Source organism: Macaca fascicularis, chromosome 9, assembly GCF_037993035.2.
Source record: "Macaca fascicularis isolate 582-1 chromosome 9, T2T-MFA8v1.1".
Taxonomy (NCBI): Eukaryota; Metazoa; Chordata; class Mammalia; order Primates; family Cercopithecidae; genus Macaca; species Macaca fascicularis.
This window is the reverse complement of record NC_088383.1, coordinates 49,187,722-49,215,720: the sequence shown is the minus strand read 5'-3', so window position 1 is coordinate 49,215,720 and position 27,999 is coordinate 49,187,722. Positions and strand designations below refer to the sequence as shown.

General features: G+C 33.2%; 1 protein-coding gene across 1 annotated transcript in view; it reads left to right on the top strand.

Moving 5' to 3' along the window:
- Window positions 1–27,999, top strand: part of LOC135964391 (ankyrin repeat domain-containing protein 30A-like) — a 139,822-nt gene that overhangs the window by 42,555 nt on the left and 69,268 nt on the right. The window contains exons 17-31 of the mRNA XM_065520014.2: window positions 1,088–1,178; window positions 3,079–3,140; window positions 5,462–5,552; window positions 7,721–7,749; window positions 7,848–7,920; window positions 9,866–9,927; window positions 11,411–11,501; window positions 13,068–13,129; window positions 13,404–13,494; window positions 15,056–15,117; window positions 15,405–15,495; window positions 17,055–17,116; window positions 17,388–17,478; window positions 19,042–19,103; window positions 19,377–19,467. Coding sequence (XP_065376086.1) covers window positions 1,088–1,178; window positions 3,079–3,140; window positions 5,462–5,552; window positions 7,721–7,749; window positions 7,848–7,920; window positions 9,866–9,927; window positions 11,411–11,501; window positions 13,068–13,129; window positions 13,404–13,494; window positions 15,056–15,117; window positions 15,405–15,495; window positions 17,055–17,116; window positions 17,388–17,478; window positions 19,042–19,103; window positions 19,377–19,467 — 1,111 coding nt within the window. The remainder of the gene's footprint in view (window positions 1–1,087; window positions 1,179–3,078; window positions 3,141–5,461; window positions 5,553–7,720; window positions 7,750–7,847; window positions 7,921–9,865; window positions 9,928–11,410; window positions 11,502–13,067; window positions 13,130–13,403; window positions 13,495–15,055; window positions 15,118–15,404; window positions 15,496–17,054; window positions 17,117–17,387; window positions 17,479–19,041; window positions 19,104–19,376; window positions 19,468–27,999) is intronic.

Genomic DNA, 27,999 nt, shown 5'->3' with positions numbered 1-27,999 from the left:
AATGAAACAATTTCTACAGAGTTCTATTCCTACTCTGTATGACATACTCTGAAAATTCTCTTCATGCCCTGCATAGTTTTTAACAAAAATTCTATATTTATGCATATGTCAAGTGTTTAATCATATTGTGTTCTGTTTGAAATGCCCTATTATTTTTGGTGAGGACTACAGAGTAAGGCAGATACTTTGAATTTGATTCCTTTTGTACACGAGTGAATTTTTTCTGAATATGTTTTATTTTCCATGCTCAGTAACCTAGTCAATAGCGACATGAAGATAAAAGATAAGTTTGATATACAGAGCACATTTGAGGTTTCCTCTTGAAATGTTTTGGTGTTCAATATGTGAACAGCTTTAAATCTAATTACCTTTAAAGTAAAAAAAAAATATGTTTTAAGAAATTTTTTTTTTTTTTTTTTTTTGAGATGGAGTCTTGCTCTGTCACCAGGCTAGAGTGCAATGCCTGATCTCAGCTCACTGCAGCCTCTACTTCCTGGGTTCCAGCAATTCTCCTGCCTCAGCCTCCTGAGTAGCTGGGATTACAGGCACCTGCCACCATGCCCAGCTAATTTTTGTATTTTTAGTAGAGATGGGGTTTCACCCAATTGGCCAATATGGTCTCGATCTCTTGACCTCGTGATCCACCCGCCTTGGCCTCCCAAAGTGCTGTGATTACAGGTGTGAGCCATTGTGCCCAGTCCATAAAAAAGATTTTAAATAAAAGTATTGATGCTTGTCATTTTTATTATTTTAAAATTGAAAATATTTATTGATGTGGCTCACGCCGTAATCCCAGTGCTTTGGGAGGATGAGGCGGGCGGATCACTTGAGATCAGGAGTTCAAAACCAGCCTGGCCAACATGGTGAAACCCTGTCTATCCTAAAAATAGAACAAGTTAGCCAGGCGTGGTGGCTCATGCCTATAGTCCCAGTTACTTGGGAGGCTGAGGCAGGAGAATTGCTTGAACCTGGGAGACAGAGGTGGCAGTAGGCCAAGATCACACCAAAGAGCCACGCTGCAAGACTTCATCTCAAAAAAACAAAAAAATGAAATAAACAAATTATTTATTGATATTATCTTTAACAGATTATCTCTAAGAGTGCTGGACAGAATTATATGTGTTTACCTGGTGCTATATATCAAAATGATGTCGAAACAATAAATCACAAAATAGAAGGTAAGAACAATTTTTTTAACTTAAAACACCATTTGGCCAAATGTTTGTCTAAATGCATGAGGACTGATATACTCTGACAGCCAAAGAAAATTATTTTTTAAATGCATAGCATAGAAGAACAAAAGGAGTGAAACTTATATGTCTTCTCAGGTGTTAGCAACAGATTATATTGACAGTGCCAAAAAAAAGAGCGGAATTATTAGTTTAAATTCAATATACTGTAAGACCTGAGCAAAGGAGTAAAAGAGGAAATGAAGACAGAGGAAGACAGAGAATACATGGAGTACATGAGGCAACAAGAAGCAGGCTTATATAATGGCAGATGGTAAAATAAAATAATTCTTTAGAGAAAGATAGGTCATGGTTAGAAAGATTTGAAGAATATAAAGTGACCTTTCATTACCAAAATTTGCCAGGGAATTATAGCAAAATGTTGTCACTCCTGTCTTTCTCACTGGTGGGGAAGCATTAGGGATGGAAGCACCTGACCATGGAGAGTTGTGTTTTATCTGCAATAGGTGAATATAAGCATATTTGCACAGCCATGCATGTATATAATTTGTCATATAGACTCGGTATAGATCAGAAGTTTTCAAACTGTAGAAAATCAGCTGAATACCTTGTTAACAATGCACGCTATGATTCAGCAGGCATGGGATTCTGGCATTTTTAAATAAGTTCTCAAGTGATGCTGATACTGGTGGTCCTTCAACCTCACTCTTAAGTAGCAAGGGAACAGCCTTTCCTTTGGAAAAATCTGGAAGAAGGGCAGTTGGATAGAAGGTCAAGACATAACAGGGTCAAGGGAAAGCATTATATTGCTTTTATTTCTGAGTATGTTTCTGGCCAGAGGGGAAAAAAGGTAAATAAATAGTAATTACAGATGTCAGATACTACCCCTAATCAAAGAGAAAGAAAGTGTTGGGAAAATTGATTTTAAAAGATGTTGAGTGGGAAGAATCAAGACCACAGATATAGACATTATTTTGGCTAAGGAAGAGGGATTGTGAGGCAGGAAACGGGGCAAGAAAGAAGATAGCTAGGCAACTTTAGAGTTTCTGAAAAGGAAATGTGAGTGAATTAACTTCAGATGCATTTAGAATATTTCTGTTATATATTCGTTTTCTGCCTCATGGCTCTCAGTACTCCTTGGACCTTGCATGGACCTTGATTTAATTCTATGAAATGTTGGAAATTTAGGTTACTTACAGCACTCATTTTTCCTATAAGTTTCTAATGTTTCTCCAAGGAGTCACAAGTTGATTCTGAAGATATTGTTGCATTGAGGAAATACTATCTCATTATAATTAAAGTAGCTTTTAATTTATATGCAGTACAAGTTCTTTAAGCTTATTTATCTAAAACACATTCACATCAAATATATTGTCATGGCCTACTGAAATTTCAAAGGATTGGATGTATATTTTGCTAATATCAAAAAGTTAGTATCTTGAAGAATCTTACTTATTGATAAATAATCTTTTTTGAAGAACCGTGTAATAAAGATTGCTTAATCAAACTAAGTAATAATAAAAAATAAAAACTTAGAAATGACAGATGATAGGTAATTAAAATTATCTGAGTGAACAGCAAATATCTGACATAGTGGGTTTCATGGGAGAAGAGAATATGACTTCTTTTGTGAAGAAATAATTAATACAAATTAGTCAAACTTTTATTTTTCTTTTGCATTCTAATGAATATGAAGTTAATTTTTAGATTTTTAAGATTGCAGTTCTAACCAATTGACTATAGAAATGGTGGTTATTATCCACCAAGAGAATATACAGGCTACAGAAGAAAGTCCACAGATTCATGAATGAAAATAGATTTGTATATGTTTAAAAAATTTATAATAAGAAGTGTTCTTATGAATGTGTCTGTGATTAACCTTTTATAGATCAGAGGTTCCCAACAGAATCCAAACAAGAGGAAGATAAAGAAAATGCTTGGGATTCTGGGGTATTGTATATTATTGATGTTATTATTCTCTAAAAATGTTAATATTGAGTGATGTGAAAATACAAAATCAGAGGCTTTGACTTGGTTTTCTTACCACTGCATATGCTCAGAAGAAATTCTGGTATTTCTAAAAACACACTTGGCTGGGCACTGTAATTCATGCCTGTAATGCCAGCACTTTGGGAGGCCCAAGGTGGGAGGATCACCTGAGTTTGGGAGTTCGAGACTAGCCTGGTAAATATGGTGAAATCCTGTCTCTACTAAAAATACAAAATTAGTTGGACACGGTGGCACATACCTGTAATCCCAGCTACTTGGGAAGGTGAGGCAGGAGAATTACTTGAACCCGGGAGGAGGAGGTTGCAGTGAGTTGAGATTATACCATCACACTCCAGTCTGGGTGACAGAGTGAGACTCTGTCTCAAAAAAAAAAAAAAAAAAAAAAATACTTAAAAAAAAAAATCTATGTGCTAAGTAGATTACTGCTTGATAGTGAAATTCTATTAATTTTCAGAATTAGTTTTAGACACGAGTTTAGTATAGTATAAAAAATAAAGCTTAGAATTCACCAGTAATTCACATGAGTTCGAGGGAAAGTTTGGCTGAAAACTAAAGAATTACTCTGAATCCACCTTTGGGCAAATATATGATTTGGTGGTATATCTAGATGTAAAAAAGTTCTAATTAGATTAATAGAAAAATAGTTTAAGCTGCGGTTTTGTACAACTTGAAACATGAAAAGATAATGCTTTGGATTTGAAATAATTGACATATGTATATTGTCCAGTAGAGATCTGAAGGAACATTTTAGGAGAAAATAATGCATAAAGAATAGGAAACCAGTGGGACTGTAATAACAACAATTTGTTTGAGTAGTGTTTTAAAAAGAAGAAATTATTTTTACAAATAGAACTCTTTGAGTCCATCTGTGGTAGCCATGCTTATAGCAACATAAGTACCAAATAATAATGATGTAGTCCAAGGTCACAACTGTGGAAAGACACAGGAAGTGACTGACCTCTTAGATCCAAGCCCCTGCTGCACAGTGGTAACACAAATGAGATGTCAGTAGACAAGTCGACTTTATCTAATTTGTCCATAGACAAAAAAAAAAAAAAAAAAAAAAAAAGACTTTCTAATACTTGTCTGCTTTCATTTAAACATAACATAATATAAGTTTTCCTTAGTACTTTTTCATTTCATTCAAGTACTTTTTCTGTCAGCATTTTATCAAAAACATTTTGATTATTTTAAGCCCCTGTTTACCTAAATAAAGCAGCTTCTACAATGTTCTGAGTATACTTTATATGACTTATTCTTAACATTCTCTTCATACCATGCATCATTTTTAACACTAAATAATTCTATAATCATGAATATTTTCGATGTTTAATGCAGTATGTATGTGCGGCAGCCCTCCTTTCCAGGGAACACCAGCTGCAGGGAGTCTGTCCCTTGCAGACCTCTGACCCGGCGACAGATGAATAAAGTACATTGACACACAGATATTCTGCTCTGTCAGTCCAGCTGAGAGTGTCCAAGTGGCTTATAGACTCCCTGCTGAGTTCTGTAAACAGTTGCCACTATGGCCCTGATCAGCTAGTCAGACTCACAATTATTCAGTAAGATTAATTAACAAAAGCTTGAGTCAACACCATTAGAGGGTAATTGACATTGTGGACTTCCCGAGTAAAAAGCCCTTAAGCACCTGTGGTACATCAAAGGTTAGTCTTAAGATTATATGAGTAAATTAGCTAGCTAGGTAAACTACTCAGCCTTCCTTTATGACTACTTTAATTTGTTTAACTAAAGGTGAAGATCAGGTTGCCTTCAACCATATCTATTACCAAAATTGTGCAAACTTCTCAGTCTTCCAAGCAGCTTTGTGTCTATCTCTATAATTATCTCTAATATTTTTCCCACCAGCCTGATTGAATTCCAACTTGTGTTATGGCAGGTAGCAAGTGTATTATATTTTGTTTGATGTGCCTTCTTGATTTTTGGTGAGGAAGATAAAGTAAGATATTTTTAAGTGAGTTGCTTCTTGAAATATGCAGATAAGTGTATATTTTTGTCAATATTATTTATTTTTTCATGCTCAGTAACTGAGTCAATAGCTGCATGAAGATAACTGGTAAGTTTTGATCTAGATAGCATATGTGAGGTTTTCTATCAAAATGTTGTGATTTTCAATATGTGCCTATCCTTAAATCAAATTGCCTTTGAAGCCAGAAATTGAGTTTAAAAATATTTTAATTAGGAAATTTTATGCCTCTTTTGATTTTAAAATTGAAATTATCTATTGATACTACTTTTAACAGAGTCTCTTTGAGAGTTCTACAAAGATTCAAGTGTGTACACCTGAGTCTATTTATCAAAGTGTAACGAAGCATATAAATAGAGAAGTAGAAGGTAAGAACCATTTTTATTTGAAAAGTCTTTTAACCATATGTTTGTCTAAATGCATGAAGACTGATATACTCTAATAGCCAAATAAAATTACCCACTAAATACATAACATTGAAAAGAGAGGAATAAAATGGTAAGTTACATTTTATTCCTTGTATAAGTTGGCAACAGGATATATAGAGAGTACAAAAAAAAAAAAAAGAAACCAAATTATTTGAATCCAAAATACTCTAAGACATGAGGAGAGTCAGGAAATAAGTAAGAGAAAAGGAGTAAAAAAGGGAATGAAGACTAAGGAAGACAGAGAGAGTATAGGGAGTTCATGAAGGAAGAAGAAGCAGGTTTATTAAATGGAGATGGGAAAAAATATATATATATATCTAGAAAAGATAGACAATGCGTAGAAAGATGGTAAGAATATAAAATGATCTTCCAGTCCCAAAACTTGTCAGAAAATTATAGTTAAAGTTTTCTTACTTTTCCTGTCTTTCTCACTACTGGGAAGGCATTAGGAATGGAATTATCTGAGCATGCAGAATTGTGTTTTATTTGCAATAGGTGAGTATTAACAAATATGCATAGGTGTGCATCTATATAATTTGTCATATATACTCAGTATAGACCAAAAGTTATGAAACATTAGAAAATCAGCTGAATACCTTATTAATACACAGTATCATTCAGCACAATTGAGTTTCTATTAGTAAGTTCTCAGGCAATGCTGATACCAGTGGTACTTGGAGCTCGCTCTCAGAAGCAAGGGGAGAGGCCATTTATGGGGAAAATGTGGAAGAAGAGCAACTGAATAAATGGTCAAGACATAACAGGGTCAAGAGAAAGCATTATATTCCTTTTGTTTCTGAGTATGCTTTTAGCCAGAGAAGAAGAAGAAAAAGATAAAAAAGCAGAAACTGTAAATTTAAGATACTCTCACTAAACAAGGAGAAAGGAAGTGATGGAAAAAGAAATTTGAAACAGTGTTGGATGGAAAGAATTCTACAGAGTTAGAGGGTTTTGTTTATTTTTGATTTTTATTTTATTTTTTTAATAGAGGCATTCTAGGCAGATAACAGGGGACAAACAAGAAAGAAGGTAGGCAGGTTTTGTCCTCTGAGAAGGACAGTTGAGTGAACTCTCTTCAGATGCATTTAGATTATTTGCACTCCCGAAAGTAGTTTGTGGGCATTCCAGAGACTACCAGAAGTGGGAGAACCACAGTGACTCATTAGGTTTCTCTGTTACAATCAGGCATGACAAATATATATTTTGTTGATGTTAGCTATTCAAATGAGATATATTTGAAACTAAGAACATTGACTTTATTTTTAAGAAAGTGTTGAATTGCCATTCCACAAAAATTTATTATAGACTAATGATACACCAAATCAGATGAATTGTAGGAACTAAAAATTACTGAATTTATATTTGAATAATAAGATTGCTTTTTAAAATAAATATTGTGGTGACTTAACAATATAAAAAGTTATTTGTGTTTAATACATCTATTGCAATTAATTTTTATATAAATATGTGAATATTGAAAGCTTATAAATTATTTCCATGATGAGTTTTATACATCTTGCATGAGTGGATCAAGAAGCATTCAGATGGATAAAATAGAGGATACAGAAATATAGGCATATGATTACACCATATGGTTATGGAAAACAATGAATATTTATATTTAGTATTATGACCTAAGTGTATATCCAAGCTGATCAATTCATAACACTTCACAGATGAGATGTCAATTCTACATTCAACTGAACTCTCATCATAACTATGTACCTTTCCAAAGATAGGCCCGTATTAAAGAACATGATGAATAGAATAATATAAATGATTCTAGTGTGTTTCGTTAAGTACCTGGTATGGCATTCCATGTTCAGCTTTGACATTTATTTTCTCATATCAATTCTTTTTACATGTGAAACACAATCTTGCTTTTGAAGTCTTAACTGCATGATCTGTGAAACCTGTATTTATATTTTCTTCAGTGTATTCTTGTCATGTGTGTGTCCTAAATAAACCAAAAGAAAACTTCCCAAATCTAAAGTATTCATTCTCAAAGATGACCAAGAGGACTCAGTTAGATACTCTCACTGTTTTCATTTGTGGTTGGCTTTGTCATATTTACTTATGATTGATGATAAATCTCTTTCGCTTTTTAGAGCCTCCTGAGAAGTCATCTGCCTTCAAGGTATTTAGTTTTATAATTTCATTTTGAATGACTTCTTAACTATGTATTTTGTGAAGTATCCATTCTTGATTAATCATTGTTCTTCCAAACCCATTTAGCCTGCCACTGAAATACAAAACTCTTTTCCAAATGAAGCCTTCGAATGCAAGAAGGAACAACCTTTGACAGCAGGTAAATTTCAACTTATGTAAAGACGAATATTTCAATATTGGACATTTTGATAATAGTCTTTCTATCCCCAATGCTGTATTTTTTTCAACTTTGCTGAAAAAAATTTGATCTAGATAATGCCAATACTGGTATTTGTGTTTGAAAACCCAATCTTACAAGAACAGTAATTTACAATATTTTAAAAAAACATGTAGCCTTATTCTCAAGTGTTTCCACTTTTGTATCCTGAAACTGTAATGTTTTCTATTTTGAACTTCTGTATTTCTTAAAGATTCAAGGAGGTGAATTTTGAAAGTCTAATTTTTGTTTAGTTCTTTGAAGCTTGATTCAAATTCCACGGTTTACTTCGGGGATTGCATCTTTTATTAATATAACACTTGTTTTTTAACATTAATTACCTCATTTCCGGTGTTGTCACTTTGAGAATCCTAAGAAAATCGGTAACTCGGATTAGCGAACTCTGTGTGTTTGTGTGTATGTGTCTGCATGTGTGCCTGTGTGTGTCTGTTTATGCGTGTGGTACCTTTCCCTTGTAAAGATGAGGATAGTAGTTAGTCATTTATTTGTGAATATTTGATAAACACACTCTTTTTCATGAAACTGTGATTCTGAAGCCTTTGGCTTTAGAGTCTTTGTATAGTACTACCGTTTATTGCCTAGAAGTAAGCAATATTCTAAACTATTTTAAAAACTATTCTTATGCATGTTTAAACATTTTAAAACATGTGTGCAAGTTCATGTTTAATATGTAAAATATTTTTCAACTTCTAAAGCATACATGGTTGTACAGTGTAATATTGTAATATTCAGCAATTCTTTTTTTATCTGCATTATAATTTTTAGAGACATCCATAAAGAGCACAGTTAAGTGTCTTTTTAAATATTAGGTTGTTTATGAAATTCCATTGTATGACTACACCATAGTTAATTGCACAATTTTGATGCTGATTAGTAATAAATAAAAATGAAAGCATGCAGATTTCAGAGTCTTTAAGTTAGTTTTATCTGCTGATTTTTTAGTTATTAGAAATTAAAACTACAATATTTAAAGTATTTCTTTTTGGAATCATACATTCCACTAACAATTTGACCTGTGACCCACAGATTATTAGAGCTATGGTGTTGCAACATGTTAGATCTCTGAAATTATCCAGGGTACACTTCTAAAAATGAGTGAAAATGGTGGCTTACCAAAGTATGATTTGAGTTTCTTGGACCCTCTGCATGAAATGTGAATTTTGGGGATGCTGATCACAAGTTAAATTTGCTTTTTAAAACTGGGTATACAGTTGATGGATGTCAAATGATAAACGAATCCTTAATGATGAAACGGTCTTTTAAGTTTTAGTTGTTCATGTTTGCTTTTTTCTTTAACCTGATGCAAATAGTTGTAATTTGTACTTTTTGTTGATAAAGAAAACTGGGCGTTGTTTTTGGTATAAATTCATTTTCTGTCTCATGGGCCTGAGAGCTCTGCAAGTCTTGTGTGGGCCTTCATTGTATCCTGAGACATGTGGGAACGTTAGATTACTTAAGATTGCTTGAGATTGCTGTGTCAATCAAACTAAGTAATACTACAAAATAAAAATTTACAAAGAAATGAGAGATGATAGGTAAAGTTTTCTGAAGGAACAGCAAATACAGGACATACTGTGTTTCACAGGAGAAGAGGGTATGATTGCTTTGTGAAGAAATAATTCATACAATTTAGTCAGATTTCTATTTTTCTGCATTCTAATGAATGATAGAATGTTAATTTTCAGACTTTTTAGATTTCAATTCTAATGGATTGACTATAGAAGTAGTGATTGTAATCGACACAAAGAATATACGGGCTACAGAGGAAAAACCACAGATTCATGAATGAAAGCAGATTTGTATATGTTTTGAAAATTTATAATAGAGAAATGTTCTCATGGATGTATCTATGATTAACTTTTTATAGATCAGATGATCCCATCAGAATCCAAACAAAAGGACAATGAAGAAAATTCTTGGGATCTAGAGGTACTATGTATCATCAGTGTTTTCTTAATATTAGTATTGCATGATATGAAAACACAAAATCAGAGACTTAGACTTTATTTTCTCACTTCTGCATATGTCATCCCCAAATTATTTTTGGTATTTTTCAGAATATGCTTCATAGAGAATCTATGTGCTGAGTAGGTTACTACTTCATAGTGAAATTCTGCTAATTTGTCGGATTAATTTAAGAAGCTAGTGTGGCATAGTATAAAAAATAAGGCTTAGAAGTCACTAGCAATTCACATGGGATCTGAAGTACGTTTGTCTAAAAGCAAAAGAATTATACTGAGTCCAGTTATGGGCAAATATATGATTCTGTGGTTTATCTAGATGTACAAAAGTTCTAATTGGATTCATAGACAGTTTAAACTGCAGTATTTTAAAAGCTGGGACCTGAAAAGTTAATGGCTGGTACTTGAACATATTGACATAATCTTTATTGTTCAGTATAGAGCTGAGGGAACATTTCGGGAAAAAGACAAGTCTAAGGAATAGGAAACCTGGTGGGACTATAATAACAAGAGTATTGGTTGACTAGTCTTTTAAAAAATATAAATTATTTTCACAAATAGAACTCCTTGAGTCCCTTTGTGGCAGTCAAGCTGCAGCAGCATGAGCGTCAAATAATAGTGATGTATTTTAAGGTCACAGCTGTGGAAAGACATAGAAAGTATCTGACCTCTTACAAACAAGCAGCTGCTGCCTGGTGGTAACAGCAAAGGGTGGAAGTCAACAGACAGGTAGATTTTATCTGATTTGTCATTAGACAAAAAAACTTTAATATTTGTTTCTTTCATTTAAACATAACATAATTTTTTTCTTAGTGCATTTACATTCTATTCAGGCACTTTTTTTGTCAGCATAGATATGTCAAAAACATGTTGCTGAATTTAGGCCCCTGTTTACCAAAATAAAGCAGCTTTTCAACATTCTGTGCATATATTATATGACAGACTCTAAAAGTTCTCTTCATGACATGCATCATTTTTAACACTAAATAATTCTATAATCATGAATATTTTAAATGTTAAATCTGGCCTTCAAATGTTTAATATTTTAAATGTTTAATATTTTAAATGTATAATGGCAAGCAGCAAGTGTGTTGTATTGTGTTTGAAAAGTCATATTTAGTTTTGATGAGGACTACAACATAAGTTAGATATTTTTAAGAGAGATACTTTTTGAAATATGCAAGAGTGAATTTTTTCATGAATGTGATTTCTTTCTCCTGCTCAGTAACCAAGTTAATGGCTGCATGAACGTAAAGATAAGCTTGATGTAGAGAGAGTTAAATGAGGATTTCTGTCAAAATGTTTTGATTCTCTATGTGTCTGCTCTGTAGTCAAATTGGTTGTAAAGTAGGAAATTGTGTTTTAAAAAAAGATTTTAATAAGGAAATTTTGATACTCTTCATTATTAGGATTTTTCCATTTAAATTATTTATTGATATTACTTTTAACAGAGTGACCGTGAGACTGTTTCACAGAAGGATGTGTGTTTACCCAAGGCTACACCTCAAAAAGAATTCCATACGATAAGTGGAAAATTAGAAGGTAAGAACCATTTTTTATTGAAAATGTCATTTGACCAAATATTTCTCTAAACTGATGAGGAAGGATATCCTCTAATAGCCAAAGAAAATTACCTCCTAAATGCAAAGCATGGAAAAAAAGAGAAGTGAAAGTTGAATGGTGATAAGTTATACGTCTTATCAGGTGTTAGCAACAGACTATATTGAGAGCGCTGAAAAGGAGTTGAATTACTAGTTTGAATTCAAGATATTCCAAGACCTGAGGAAAATGAGAAAATAAGAAAGAAGAAAGTAGTAAAAGAGGAAATGAAGACTGAGAAAGTAGAGCGTACAGAGAGTACATGAAGGAACAAGAAGCAGGTTTATATAATGGAGGATGATAAAATGAAATGATTCTTTACAAAAAGATGGGGTATGGTTAGAAATTTGGGAAGAATAAAAAGTGACCTTCTCGTACCAAAATATTCCACAGAATTACAGCAAAGGTATTCTGATTTTTCCTATCTTTCTCACTGGTGGGAAGCCATTAGGGATGGAAGCACCTGATCATGGAGAGCTGTGTTCTATTTGCAATAGGTGAGAGTAAGCATATATGCACGGCCACACATGTATATAATTTGTCATATGCACTCCATATAGACCAGAAGTTTTCATAGAAAATCAGCTGAGAACTTTGTTAACAATTCACACTGTGATTCAGCCGACTTGGGATTCTGCATTTTTAGTAAGTTCTCAGGTGATGCTGACGATGGTGGTCCTTGGACCTTGCTCTGAGTTATTTTTGATATAAATTCATTTTCTGTCTCACGGGTTTGAGAGCTCCTCAAGTCTTGTGTGGGCCCTGATTTTTATCCTATAACATGTGGGAACGTTAGATCACTTAAGGCAACTATTGTTTCCTATACATTTCTGATGTTTCTCCAAGGTGTCACAAGGTGACTCTGAATATATTGCTGCATTAGAGAAGAACTGTGTCATTGTAATTAAAGCAGTTCTTAATTTATATGCAATAAAAGTTTTTTAAGCTTATCTTCCTAAAACATATACACAGTCAAAACACACCCAATACGCTGTCATGGCATATTGAAATGTAAAAGGGTTGGACATATAGTTTACTAACATCAAGAAGTTAATATCTCTAAGAAATCTTATTTGGTGATGAATCATCTCTTTTGGAAAACTTTGTAATAGAGATTGCTGAGCCAATCATGCTGAGTAATACGACAAAATAAAAATTTACAGAGAAATGAGAGATGATAGGTAAAGTTTTCTGAATGAACAGCCAATAAAAGACATACAGTGTTTCACGGGAGAAGAGGGTATGACTGCTTTATGAAGAAATAATTCATACAAGTTTGTCAAATTTCTATTTTTCTGCAATCTAATGAATGATATAATGTTAAGTTTCAGACTTTTTAGATTTCAATTCTAATGGATTGACTATAGAAGTAGTGATTGAATAGATAAAAAGAATATACAGGCTACTGAGGAAAAACCACAGATGTGTGAATGAAAGATTTATATATGTTTTCAAAATTTATAGTGGAGAAATGTCCTCATGAATATATCTGTCATTTAACTTTTATAGATCAGATGATCCCATCAGAATCCAAACAAAAGGATGAAGAAGAAAATTCTTGGGATTTAGAGGTACTATGTATTACCAATGTTTTTTTAATATTTGTATTGCATGATATGAAAACATAAAACCAGAGGCTTAGATTTTATTTTCTCACCTCTGCATATGTCACCCCCAAGTTATTTTTGATATTTTTCAGGTTATGCTTAATAGAGAATTTATGTGCTAGGTAGATTACTGCTTCATAGTGAATTTTTTTGAAGAAGATTTTAATTAGGAAATTTTGATACTTGCTATTATTAGGATTTTTCCATTGAAATTGTTTACTGATATTGCTTTTAACAGAGTGACCGTGAGACTGTTTCACAGAAGGATGTGTGTTTACCCAAGGCTACACCTCAAAAAGAATTCCATACGATAAGTGGAAAATTAGAAGGTAAGAACCATTTTTTATTTAAAGAGTCATTGGACCAAATATTTCTCTAAACTGATGAGGAAGGATATCCTCTAATAGCCAAAGAAAATTACCTCCTAAATGCAAAGCACGGAAAAAAAGAGAAGTGAAAAGGTGATATGTTATACATCTTATCAGCTCTAGGCAACAGACTATATTGAGAGTGCTGAAAAGGAGGTGAATTATTAGTTTGAATTCAAGATATTCCAAGACCTGAGGAAAATGAGAAAGTAAGAAAGAAGAAAGTAGTAAAAGAGGAAATGAAGACTGAGAAAGACAGAGCGTACAGAGAGTATATGAAGGAACAAGAAACAGGTTTATGTAATGGAGGATGATAAAATAAAGTGATTCTTTACGAGAAGATCGGGTAATGTTAGAAACTGGGAAGAATATAAATTGAACTTCTCGTACAAAAGTTTAGCAGAGAATTACAGCAAAGGAATTCTGACACTTCCTGTCTTTCTCACTGGTGGGAAGCCATTAGGGATGGAAACACCTGACCATGGAGAGCTGTGTTCTATATGCAGTAGGTGAGACTAAGCATATATGCACGGCCACACATGTATATAATTTGTCATATACACTTTGTATAGACCAGAAGTTTTCATAGAAAATTAGCTGAAAACCTTGTTAACAATTCACACTGTGATTTAGCCAACTTGGGATTCTGCATTTTTCATAAGTTATCTGGCGATGCTGATGCTGGTGGTCCTTGGACCTTGCTCTGAGTTATTTTTGATGTAAATTCATTTTCTGTCTCAAGGGCCTGAGAGCTCCTCAAGTTTTCTATGGGCCTTGATTTTTATCCTATAACATGTGGGAACATTAGGTTACTTAAGGCAATTATTGTTTCCTATACATTTCTGATGTTTCTCTAAGGTGTCACAAGCGAACTCTGAAGATATTGCTGCTTTAGGGAAGAACTGTATCTTTGTAATTAAAGCAGTTCTTAATTTATATGCAATAAAAGTATTTTTAACTTATCTTCCTAAAACATAAACAAAGCCAAAACACGCCCAATAGGCTGTCATGGTGTATTGAAATGTAAAAATGTTGGACATATAGTTTACTAACATCAAAAAGTTAATATCACTAAAAAATCTTATTCGTTGATAAATCATATTTTTTGACGAACTGTGTAATAAAGACTGCTGAGGCAATCGAGCTAAGATATACTACATAATAAAAATTTACAAAGGAATGAGAGATGATAGGTAAAGTTTTCTGAATGAACAGCCAATAAAAGACATACAGTGTTTCACGGGAGAAGAGGGTATGACTGCTTTGTGAGGAAATAATTGATACAAGGTAGTCAAATTTCTATTTTTCTGCATTCTAATAAATGATATAATGTTAATTTTCAGATGTTTTAGATTTCAATTCTAATGGATTGACTATAGAAGTAGTGATTGTAATCAATAAAAAGAGTATACGGGCTACGGAGGAAAAACCACAGATTCGTGAATGAAAAATTTATATTTGTTTTTAAAATTTATAGTAGAGAAATATTCTCATCAATGTATCTGTGATTAACTTTTTATAGATCAGATGATCCCATCAGAATCCAAACAAAAGGACGAAGAAGAAAATTCTTGGGATTTAGAGGTACTATGTATTATCAATGTTTTTTTAATATTAGTATTGCATGATATGAAAACATAAAATCAGAGGCTTAGACTTTATCTTCTCACCTCTGCATATGTCACCCCCAAGTTATTTTTGATATTTTTCAGGATACACTTAATACACTTTCAGAATACCTAATCTATGTGCTAGGTAGATTATTGCCTCATAGTGAAATTTTTTTAAAAAGATTTTAATTAGGAAATTTTGGTACTTTTTATTATTAGGATTTTTCCATTGATATTGTTAATTGATATTACTTTTAACAGAGTGACCGTGAGACTGTTTCACAGAAGGATGTGTGTTTACCCAAGGCTACACCTCAAAAAGAATTCCATACGATAAGTGGAAAATTAGAAGGTAAGAACCATTTTTTATTTAAAGAGTCATTTGACCAAATATTTCTCTAAACTGACGAGGAAGGATATCCTCTAATAACCAAAGAAAATTGCCTCTTAAATGCAAAACATGGAAAAAAAGAGAAGTGAAATGGTGAAAAGTTATACGTCTTATCAGGTGTTGGTAACAGACTATATTGAGAGTGCTGAAAAGGAGCTGAATTATTAGTTTGAATTTAAGATATTCCAAGACCTGAGGAAAATGAGAAAATAAGAAAGAAGAAAGTAGTAAAAGAGGAAATGAAGACTGAGAAAGACACAATACATGAAGGAACAGGAAGCATGGTTATATAATGGAGGATAATAAAAAAAAATGATTCTTTAGGAGTAGATTGGATATGGTTAGAAATTTGCGAAGAATATAAACAGACCTTCCGGTACTGAAATTTACCAGAGAATAACAGCAAAAGTATTCTGACTCTTCCTGTCTTTCTCACTGCTGGGAAGCCATTAGGGATGCAAACACCGGACCATGGAGAGTTGTGTTCTATTTGCAATAGGTGAGACTAAGCGTATATGCACGGCCATACATGTATATAATTTGTCATATACACTCCATATAGACCAGAAGTTTTCATAGAAAATCAGCTGAGAACCTGGTTGACAATTCACACTGTGATTCAGCCGACTTGGGATTCTGCATTTTTAATAAGTTCTCAGGTAATACTGATGCGGATGGTCCTTGGATTTGCTCTGAGTTATTTTTGGTATAAATTCATTTTCTGCCTCAAGGGCCTGAGACCTCAAGTCTTGTGTGGGCCTTGATTTTTATCCTATAATATGTGGGAACATTAGGTTACTTAAGGCAATTACTGTTTCCTATACATTTCTGATGTTTCTCCAAGGTGTCACAACCTGACTCTGAAGGTATTGCTGCATTAGGGAAGAATTGTGTCATTGTAATTAAAGCAGTTCTTAATTTATTTGCAATAAAAGATTTTTAAGCTTATATTCCTAAAACATATACACAGCCAAAACACACGCAATATGCTATCATGGCATATTGAAATGTAAAAGGGTTGGACATATAGTTTACTAACATCAAAAAGTTAATATTCCTAAAAAACCTTATTCGTTGATTCGTTGATAAATCATCTTTTTTGTTGAACCGTGTAATAGAGATTGCTGAGTCAATTGAGCTAAGATATACTACAAAATAAAAATTTACAAAGAAATGAGAGATGATAGGTAATAGAAAAGTTTTCTGAATGAACAGCAAATATAGGACATATAGTGTTTCACGGGAGAAGAGGGTATGACTGCTTTGTGAGGAAATACTTCGTGCAAGTTAGTCAGTTTTCTATTTTTCTGCATTCTAATGAATGATATAATGTTAATTTTCAGACACTCAGATTTCAACTCTGATGGATTGACTACAAAGTAGTGATTGTAATCGATAAAAAGAATATATGGGCTACAGAGGGAAAACCACAGATTAATTAATGAAAGAATTGTATATGTTTTTAAAATTTATAGTAGAGAAATGTTCTCATGAATGTATCTGTTATTAACCTTTTATAGATCAGATGATCCCATCAAAATCCAAACAAAAGGACGAGGAAGAAAATTCTTGGGATTTAGAGGTACTATGTATTATCAATTTTTTTTAATATTAGTATTGCATGATATGAAAACATAAAATCAGAGGCTTAGACTTTATCTTCTCACATCTGCATATGCCACACCAATTATTTTTGATATTTTTCAGGATACACTTCATAGAAAATCTATGTGCTAGGTAGATTACTGCCTCATAGTGAAATTTTTTTAAAAAGATTTTAATTAGGAAATTTTGATACTCTTCATTATTAGGATTTTTCCACTGAAATTATTTATTGATATTACTTTTAACAGAGTGACCGTGAGACTGTTTCACAGAAGGATGTGTGTTTACCCAAGGCTACACCTCAAAAAGAATTCCGTACGATAAGTGGAAAATTAGAAGGTAAGAACCATTTTTTATTGAAAAAGTCATTTGACCAAATATTTCTCTAAACTGATGAGGAAGGATATCCTCTAATAGCCAAAGAAAATTACCTCCTAAATGCAAAGCATGGAAAAAAAGAGAAGTGAAATGGTGAAAAGTTATACGTCTTATCAGGTGTTGGTAACAGACTATATTGAGAGTGCTGAAAAGGACGTGATTTATTAGTTTGAATTCAAGATATTCCAAGACCTTAGTGAAATGAGAAAATAAGAAAGAAAAAAGTAGTTAAAGAGGAAATGAAGACTGAGAAAGACAGAGTGTACAGAGAGTACATGAAGGAATAAGAAGCAGGTTTATATAATGGAGGATGATAAAATGAAATGATTCTTTACGAGAAGATCAGGTATGGTTAGAAATTTGGAGAAATATAAAGTGACCTTCTCGTACCAAAATGTACCAGAGAATTACAGCAAAAGTGTTCTGACTCTTCCTGTCTTTCTCACTGGTGGGAAGCCCTTAGGGATGCAAACACTGGACCATGGAGAGTTCTGTTCTATTTGTAATAAGTGAGAGTAAGCATATATGCACGGCCACACATGTATATAATTTGTCAGATACACTCCATATAGACCAGGAGATTTCATAGAAAATCAGCTGAGAACCTTGTTAACAATTCACACTGTGATTCAGCCGACTTGGGATTCTGCATTTTTAATAAATTCTCAGGCGATGCTGACGATGGTGGTCCTTGGACCTTGCTGAGTTATTTTTGGTATAAATTCGTTTTCTGTCACGGACCTGAGAGCTCCTCAAGTCTTTTGTGGGCATTTATTTTTATCCTGTAGCATGTGGGAATGTTAGGTTAATTAAGGCAATTATTTTTTCCTATACATTTCTTTTGTTTCTCCAAGGTGTAACAAGATGACTCTGAAGATATTGCTGCATTAGGGAAGAACTGCGTCATTGTAATTAAAGCAGTTCTTAACTTATATGCAATAAAAGCTTTTTAAGCTTATATTTCTAAAATATATACACAACCAAAAGACACCCAATACGCTGTCATGGGGTATTGAAATGTAAAAGAGTTGAACATATAGTTTGCTAACATCAAAAAGTTAATACACCTAAAAAATGTTATTTGTTGATAAATCATCTTTTTTTGATGAGCTGTGTAATAGAATTTGCTGAGTCAATCGAGCTAAGATATACTACAAAATAAAAATTTACTAGGAAATGAGAGATGATAGGTAATAGAAAAGTGTTCTCAATGAACAGCAAATATAGGACATACCGTGTTTCATGGGAGAAGAGGGTATGACTGCTTTGTGAGGAAATACTTTGTGCAAGTTAGTCAGCATTCTACTTTTCTGCATTCTAGTGAATGATATAATGTTAAATTTCCGACGTTTTAGATTTCAATTCTAATGGATTGACTACAAAGTAGTGATTGTAATCGATAAAAAGAATATACGGGCTACAGAGGAAAAACCACAGATTAATGAATGAAAGAATTGTATATGTTTTTAAAATTTACAGTAGAGAAATGTTCTCATGAATGTATCTGTTACTAACCTTTTATAGATCAGATGATCCCATCAGAATCCAAACAAAAGGATGAGGAAGAAAATTCTTGGGATTTAGAGGTACTATGTATTATCAATGTTTTTTTAATATTAGTATTGCATGATATTAAAACATAAAATCAGAGGCTTAGACTTTATCTTCTCACCTCTGCATGTGTCACCCCAATTATTTTTGATATTTTTCAGGATACGCTTCATAGAGAATCTATGTGCTAGGTAGATTACTGCTTCATAGTGAAATTTTTTTAAAAAAAATTTTAATTATGAAATTTTGGTACTTTTCATTATTAGGATTTTTCCATTGAAATTATTTATTGATATTACTTTCAACAGAGTGACCGTGAGACTGTTTCACAGAAGGATGTGTGTTTACCCAAGGCTACGCCTCAAAAAGAATTCCACACGATAAGTGGAAAATTAGAAGGTAAGAATCATTTTTTTTTTAAAGAGTCATTTGACCAAATATTTCCCTAAACTGATGAGGAACGATATCCTCAAATAACCAAAGAAAATTACTTCCTAAATGCGAAGCACGGAAAAAAAGAGAAGTGAAATGGTGAAAAGTTACACGTCTTATCAGATGTTGGCAACAGACTTTATTGAGAGTGCGGAAAAGTAGGTGATTTATTAGTTTGAATTCAAGATATTCCAAGACCTGAGGAAAATGAGAAAGTAAGAAAGAAGAAAGTAGTAAAACAAGAAATGGAAGACTGAGAAAGACAGAGTGTACAGAGAATAAATGAACAAGAAGCATGTTTATATAATGGAGGTTGATAAAATAAAATGATTCTTTATGAGTACATCGGGTATGGTTAGAAATTTGGGAAGAATGTAAAGTGACCTTCTAGTACCAAAATTTAGCAGAGAATAATAGCAAAAGTATTCTGACTCTTCCTGTCTTTCTCACTGGTGGGAAGCCATTAGGGATGCAAACAATGACCATGGAGAGCTGTGTTCTATTTACAATAGGTGAGACTAAGCATATATGCACGGCCACACATGCATATAATTTGTCATATACACTCCATATAGACCAGAAGTTTTCATGGAAAATCAGCTGAAAACCTTGTTAACAATTCACACTGTGATTCAGCCGACTTGGGATTCTGCATTTTTAATAAGTTCTCAGACGATGCTAATGCGGATGATCCTTGGACCTTGCTCTGAGTTATTTTTGGAATAAATTCATTTTCTGTCTCAAGGGCCTGAGAGCTCCTTAAGTCTTGTGTGGGCTATGATTTTTATCCTATAATATGTGGGAACGGTAGGTTAATTAAGGCAATTATTTTTTCCTATACATTTCTGATGTTTCTCCAAGGTGTTACAACCTGACTCTGAAGGTATTGCTGCATTAGGGAAGAATTGTGTCATTGTAATTAAAGCAATTCTTAATTTATATGCAATAAAAGTTTTTAATCTTATCTACCTAAAATATATACACAGCCAAAACATGCCCGATACGCTGTCATGGCATATTGAAATGTAGAAGTGTTGGACATATCGTTTACTAACATCAAAAATTAACATCCCTAAAAAATCTTATTCGTTGACAGTCAATTGAGCTAAGATATACTACAAAATAAAAATTTACAAAGAAATGAGAGATGATAGGTAATAGAAAAGTTTTCTGAATGAACAGCAAATATAGGACATACAGTGTTTCACGGGAGAAGAGGGTATGACTGCTTTGTGAGGAAATACTTCGTGCAAGTTAGTCAGTTTTCTATTTTTCTGCATTCTAATCAATGATAAAATGTTAATTTTCAGACTTTTTAGATTTAATTTCTAATGTATTGACTACAGAAGTAGTGATAGTAATTGATAAAAAGAATATACAGGCTAAGGAGGAAGAACCACAGATTCGTGAATGAAAGATTTGCATGTTTTTAAAATTTATAGTAGAGAAATGTTCTCATGAATTTACCTGTGATTAACCTTTTGTAGATCAGATGATCCCATCAGAATCCAAACAAAAGGGCGAGGAAGAAAATTCTTGGGATTTAGAGGTACTATGTATTATCATTTTTGTTAATAATAGTATTGCATGATATGAAAACATAAAATCAGTGGTTTAGACTTTATCTTTTCACCTCTGCATATGTTACCCCAGTTATTTTTGATACTTTTCAGGATACGCTTCATAGAGAATCTATGTGCTAGGTCGATTACTGCTTCATAGTGAAATTTTTTAAAAAAGGTTTTAATTAGGAAATTTTGGTAGTTTTCATTATTAGGATTTTTCCATTGAAATTATTTATTGATATTACTTTTAACAGAGTGCCCATGAGACTGTTTCACAGAAGGATGTGCGTTTACCCAAGGCTACACCTCAGAAAGAATTCCACACGATAAGTGGAAAATTAGAAGGTAAGAACCATTTTTTATTGAAAAAGTCATTGGACCAAATATTTCTCTAAACTGATGAGGAAGGATGTCCTCTAATAGCCAAAGAAAATTACCTCCTAAATACAAAGCATGGAAAAAAAGAGAAGTGAATTGGTGATAAGTTATACATCTTATCATGTGTTGGTAACAGAATATATTGAGGGTGCTGAAAAGGAGGTGAATTATTAGTTTGAATTCAAAATATTCCAAGACCTGAGGAAAATGAGAAAATAAGAAAGAAGAAAGTAGTTAAAGAGGAAATGAAGACTGAGAAAGACAGAGCGTACAGAGAGTACATGCAGGAACAAGAAGCAGATTTATATAATGGAGGATGATAAAATGAAATGATTCTTTACAAAAAGATCGGATATGGTTAGAAATTTGGAGAAATATAAAGTGACCTTCTCGTACCAAAATGTACCAGAGAATTACAGCAAAAGTGTTCTGACTCTTCCTGTCTTTCTCACTGGTGGGAAGCCATTAGGGATGGAAGCACCTGACCATGGAGAGTTGTGTTCTATTTGCAATAAGTGAGAGTAAGCATATATGCACGGCAAGACATGTATATAATTTGTCATATACAGTCCGTATAGACCAGAAATTTTCATAGAAAATCAGCTGAGAACCTTGTTAACAATTCACACTGTGATTCAGCCGACTTGGGATTCTGCATTGTTAATAAATTCTCAGGCGATGCTGACGATGGTGGTCCTTGGCTCTGAGTTATTTTTGGTATAAATTCATTTTCTGTCACGGTCCTGAGAACTCCTCAAGTCTTGTGTGGCCCTTGATTTTTATCCTGTAGCATGTGGGAATGTTAGGTTAATTAAGGCAATTATTTTTTCCTATACATTTCTGATGTTTCTCCAAGTTGTCACGAGCTGACTCTGAAGATATTGCTGCATTGGGGAATATCTGCATCATTATGATTAAAGCAGTTCTTAACTTATATGCAATAAAGCTTTTTAAGCTTCCATGCCTAAAACATATACATAGCCAAAACAGACCCAATATGCTGTCATGGCATATTGAAATATAAAAGGGTTGGACATACAGTTTACTAACATCAAAATGTTAATATCCCTAAAAAATCTTATTCGTTGATAAATCATCTTTTTTGAAGAACTGTGTAATAGAGATTGTTCAGTCAAACGAGTTAAGTAATACTACAAAATAAAAATTTACAAAGAAGTGAGAGATGATCAGTAATTAAGGTTTTCTGAATGTACAGCAAATATAGGACATACAGTGTTTCACAGGAGAGGAGGGTATAACTGCTTTGTGAGGAAATGCTTCATACAGTTTAGTCAGTTTTCTATTTTTCTGCATTCTAATGGATGATATAATGTTAATTTTCAGACTATTTAAATTTCAATTCTAGTCAATTGACTATATAAGCAGGCATTTTAATCGATAACAAGAATATACAGATTACAGAAGACAAACCACAGATGCGTGAATAAAAGGTTTATGTATGTTTTTAAAATTTAAAATAGAAAATGTTCTCATGAATGTATCTGTGATTAACCTTTTATAGATCAGATGATCCCATCAGAATCCAAACAAAAGGACGAGGAAGAAAATTCTTGGGATTTAGAGGTACTGTGTATTACTATTGTTTTTTTAATATTAGTATTGCATGATATTAAAACATAAAATCAGAGGCTTAGACTTTATTTTCTCCCCTCTGCATATGTCACCCCCAAATTAATTTTGATATTTTTCAGGATACGCTTCTTAGAGAATCTATGTGCTAGGTAGATTACTGCTTCATGGTGAAGTTTTCTTAAAAAAGATTTTAATTAGGAAATTTTGATACTCTTCATTATTGGAATTTTTCCACTGAAATTATTTATTGATATTACTTTTAACAGAGTGACCGTGAGACTGTTTCACAGAAGGATGTGTGTTTACCCAGGACTGCACCTCAAAAAGAATTCCACATGATAAGTGGAAAATTAGAAGGTAAGAACCATTTTTTATTGAAAAAGTCATTTGACCAAATATTTCTCTAAACTGATGAGGAAGGATATCCTCTAATAGCCAAAGAAAATTTCCTCCTAAATGCAAAGCACAGAAAAAAAGAGAAGTGAAATGGTGAAAAGTTATACGTCTTATCAAGTGTTGGCAACAGACTCTATTGAGAGTGCTGAAAAGGAGCTGAATTATTAGTTTGAATTCAAGATATTCCAAGACCTGAGTGAAATGAGAAAATAAGAAAGAAGAAAGTGGTAAAAGAGGAAATGAAGACTGAGAAAGAGCATACAGAAAGTACATGAAGGAATAAGAAGCAGGTTTATATCATGGAGGATGATAAAATGAAATGATTCTTTACAAAAAGATCGGATATGGTTAGAAATTTGGAGAAATATAAAGTGACATTCTAGTACCAAAATGTACCAGAGATTACAGCAAAAGTATTCTGACTTTTCCTGTCTTTCTCACTGGTGGGAAGCCGTTAGAGATGGAAGCACCTGACCATGGAGAGCTGTGTTCTATTTGCAATAGGTGAGACTAAGCATATATGCACGGCCACACATGCATATAATTTGTCATATAAACTCCATATAGACCAGAAGTTGTCATAGAAAATCAGCTGAAAACCTTGTTAACAATTCACACTGTGATTCAGCTGACTTGGGATTCTGCATTTTTAATAAGTTCTCAGGTGATGCTGATGCGGATGATCCTTGGACCTTGCTCTGAGTTATTTTTGGTATAAATTCATTTTCTGTCTCAAGGGCCTGAGAGCTCTTCAAGTCTTGTGTGGGCCTTGATTTTTATCCTATAACATGTGGGAACGTTAGATTACATAAGGCAATTATTGTTTCCTATACATTTCTGATGTTTCTCCAAGGTGTCACAACTTGACTCTGAAGATATTGCTGCATTAGGGATGAAATGTGTCATAATTAAAGCAGTTCTTAATTTATATGCAATAAAAGATTTTAAGCTTATCTTCCTAAAACATATACACAGCCAAAACATGCCCAATATGCTGATGTGGCATATTGAAATGTAAAAGGGTTGGACACATAGTTTACTAACATCAAAAAATTAATATCCCTAAAAAATCTTTTTCATTGATAAGTAATCTTTATGGAAGAACTGAGTAATAGAGATTGCTGAGTCAATCGAGTTAAGTAATACTACAAAATAAAAATTTACAAAGAAATGAGAGATGATAGGTAATAGTAAAGTTTTCTGAATGAACAGCAATATAGGACATAAAGGGTTTCACGAGAGAAGAGGGTATGACTGCTTTGTGTGGAAATAATTCATACAAGTTTGTCAAATTTCTATTTTTCTGCATTCTAATGAATGATATGTTAATTTTCAGACGTTTTAGATTTCAGTACTAATGATTTGACTACAGAAGTAGTGATTGTAATAGATAAAAAGAATATAAGGGCTACAGAGGAAAAACCACAGATTCGTGAATGAAAGATTTGCATATGTTTTTAAAATTTATAGTAGAGATATGTTCTCATGAATGTACCTGTGATTAACCTTTTATAGATCAGATGGTCCCATCAGAATCCAAACAAAAGGATGAAGAAGAAAATTCTTGGGATTTAGAGGTACTATGTATTATCAGTGTTTTTTTAATATTAGAACTGCATGATACGAAAACATAAAATCAGAGGCTTAGACTTTATCTTCTCACCTCTGCATATGTCACCCTAAATTATTTTTGATAGTTTTCAGGATACGCTTAATAGAGAATCTATGTGCTAGGTAGATTACTGCTTCATTGTGAAAATCTGCTAATGTATAGGATTAATTTAAGAAGCCAGCGTGGTATAGTGGCTTAGAAGTCACTAGCAATTCACATGGGATCTGAAGTACGTTTGTCTAAAAGCGAAAGAATTACACTGAATCCAGCTATGGGCAAATATATGATTCTGTGGTATATCTAGATGTACAAAAGTTCTAAATGGCTTCATAGAGAGATAGTTTAAACTTCAGTATTGTAAAAGCTGGGACGTGAAAAATTAATGGCTGGGACTTGAACGTATTGACGTATCTTTATTGTTCAATATAGAGCTGAGGGAACATTTCAGGAGAAAGAAAAGTCTGAGGAATAGGAAACCTTCTGGGACTGTAATAACAAGAGTGTTGGTTGAGTATTCTTTTAAAAAATATAAATTATTTTCACAAATAGAACTCCCTGAGGCCCTTTGTGGCAATCAAGCTGCAGCAGCATGAGCGTCAAATAGTAGTGATGTATTTTAAGGTCACAACTATGGAAAGACATAGAAAGGATCTGACCTCTTACAAACAAGCAGCTGCTGCCTGGTGGTAACAGCAAAGGGTGGAAGTGAATAGACAGGTAGATTTTATCTGATTTGTCATTAGACAAAAATACTTTAATATTTGTTTGCTTTCATTTAGACATGACATAATTTTTTTCTTACTGCATTTACATTCTATTCAAGCACTTTTTCTGTCAGCATAAATTTTGTCAAAAACATATTGCTGATTTTAAGCCCCTGTTTACCTAAATAAAGCAGCTTTTTCAACATTCTGTGCATACATTATATGACAGACTCTAAAAGTTCTCTTCATGACATGCATCATTTTTAACACTAAACAATTCTATAATCATGAATATTTTAAATGTTTAATGTGGTATGTGTTATGGCAAGTAGCGAGTGTGTTGTATTTCTTTGAAATGTCATATTTAGTTTTGATGAGGACTACACATAAGTTAGATATTTTTAAGAGATAATTTTTGAAATATGCATGAGTGAATTTTTTCGTGATTGTGACGTATTTTTCCTGCTCAGTAACCAAGTTAATGGCCACATGAATGTAAAGATAAGCTTGATGTAGACCGTATTACGTGAGGTTTTCTATCAAAATGTTTTGGTGCTTTATACATATCTGCTCTAAAATTGAATTGCTTGTGAAGTAGGAAACTGTGTTTTTAAAAAAGATTTTAATTAGAAAATTTTGATACTCTTCATTATTAGGATTTTTCCATTTAAATTATTTATTGATATTACTTTTAACAGAGTGACCGTGAGACTGTTTCACAGAAGGATGTGTGTTTACCCAAGGCTACACCTCAAAAAGAATTCCATATGATAAGTGAAAAATTAGAAAGTAAGAACCATTTTTTACTTAAAAAGCCATTTGACCAAATATTTCTCTAAACTGATGAGGAAGAATATCCTCTAATAGCCAAAGAGAATTACCTTCTAAATGCAAAGTGCGGAGAAAAAGAGAAGTGAAATGGTGATAAGTTATACATCTTATCAGGTATTGGCAACAGACTATATTGAGAGTGCTGAAACGGAGCTGAATTACTAGTTTGAATTCAAGATATTCCAAGACCTGAGGAAAATAAGAAAATAAGAAAGAAGAAAGTAGTAAAAGAGGAAAAGAAGACTGAGAGAGACAGAGTGTACAGAGAGTACATGAAGGAACAGGAAGCATGTTTATATAATGGAGGATGATAAAATGAAATGATTCTTTACAAAGAGATTGGGTATGGTTAGAAATTTGGGAAGAATAAAAAGTGACCTTCTAGTACCAAAATTTACCAGAGAATTACAGCAAAGGTATTCTGATTCTTCCTGTATTTCTCACTGGTGGGAAGCCATTAGGGATGGAAGCACTTGACCATGGAGAACTGTGTTCTATTTGCAGTAGGTGAGAGTAAGCATATGTGCACGGCCACACATGTATACAATTTGTCATATACAATCCGTATATACCAGAAGTTTTCATAGATCAGCTGGAAACCTTGTCAACAATTCACACTGTGATTCAGCCGACTTAGGATTCTGCATTTTTAGTAAGTTCTCAGGTGATGCTGATGCTGGTGGTCCTTGGACCTTGCTCTGAGTAGCAAGAGGAGAGGCCATTCTTGGGAAAAATGTGGAAGAGGAGCAACTGGGTAGAAGGTTGCAGTGGAAAAGGGTCAGGGGAAAGGATTATGTTGATCTTACTTCTGAGTGTGTTTTGAGCCAGAGGTGAAGAAGGAAGGGGCAACACAATAGAAATTATAGAAGGAAGATATTACCACTAAACAAAGAGAAAGGAAAGAGTGGGGAAAAGAAGTTTAACAGGTGTTGAATGGGAAGAATCAAGAGCACAAGTCTAGAGATTATTTTTACTAAAGAGGAGAGATTGTGAGGCAGGAAGCAGGGGACAAGGGAGAAGCCAGCTAGATTATTTTGGATTTTCTATGAAGGAAAATTGAGTGAACTCACTTCAGAAGCATCTAGAATATTTTTACTGCAGAATGTTAGAGTGTTGGTGCTCCGGAGACGACTGGAATCATGAGGGTTAGTAGAATTGGACTAAACCTCAGTGTCTCATTAATTTTCTTTATTAATATGAGGCATCAAATATATATATGTATATATTTTGTTGATATTTGCAATTTGAATAAGAGATGCTTGAATGTAAGAACCTTGGCTTGGCTTTATTTTTAAGGAAGCAAATTGTGTTGGTAAAATTGCCATTTTATAAAAATTCATTAGAGAATAACATGATACACCAAACCAGACTAATTTAAGAAACCATAAAATTCTGAATTTATGACTTGAATACTTAAGTT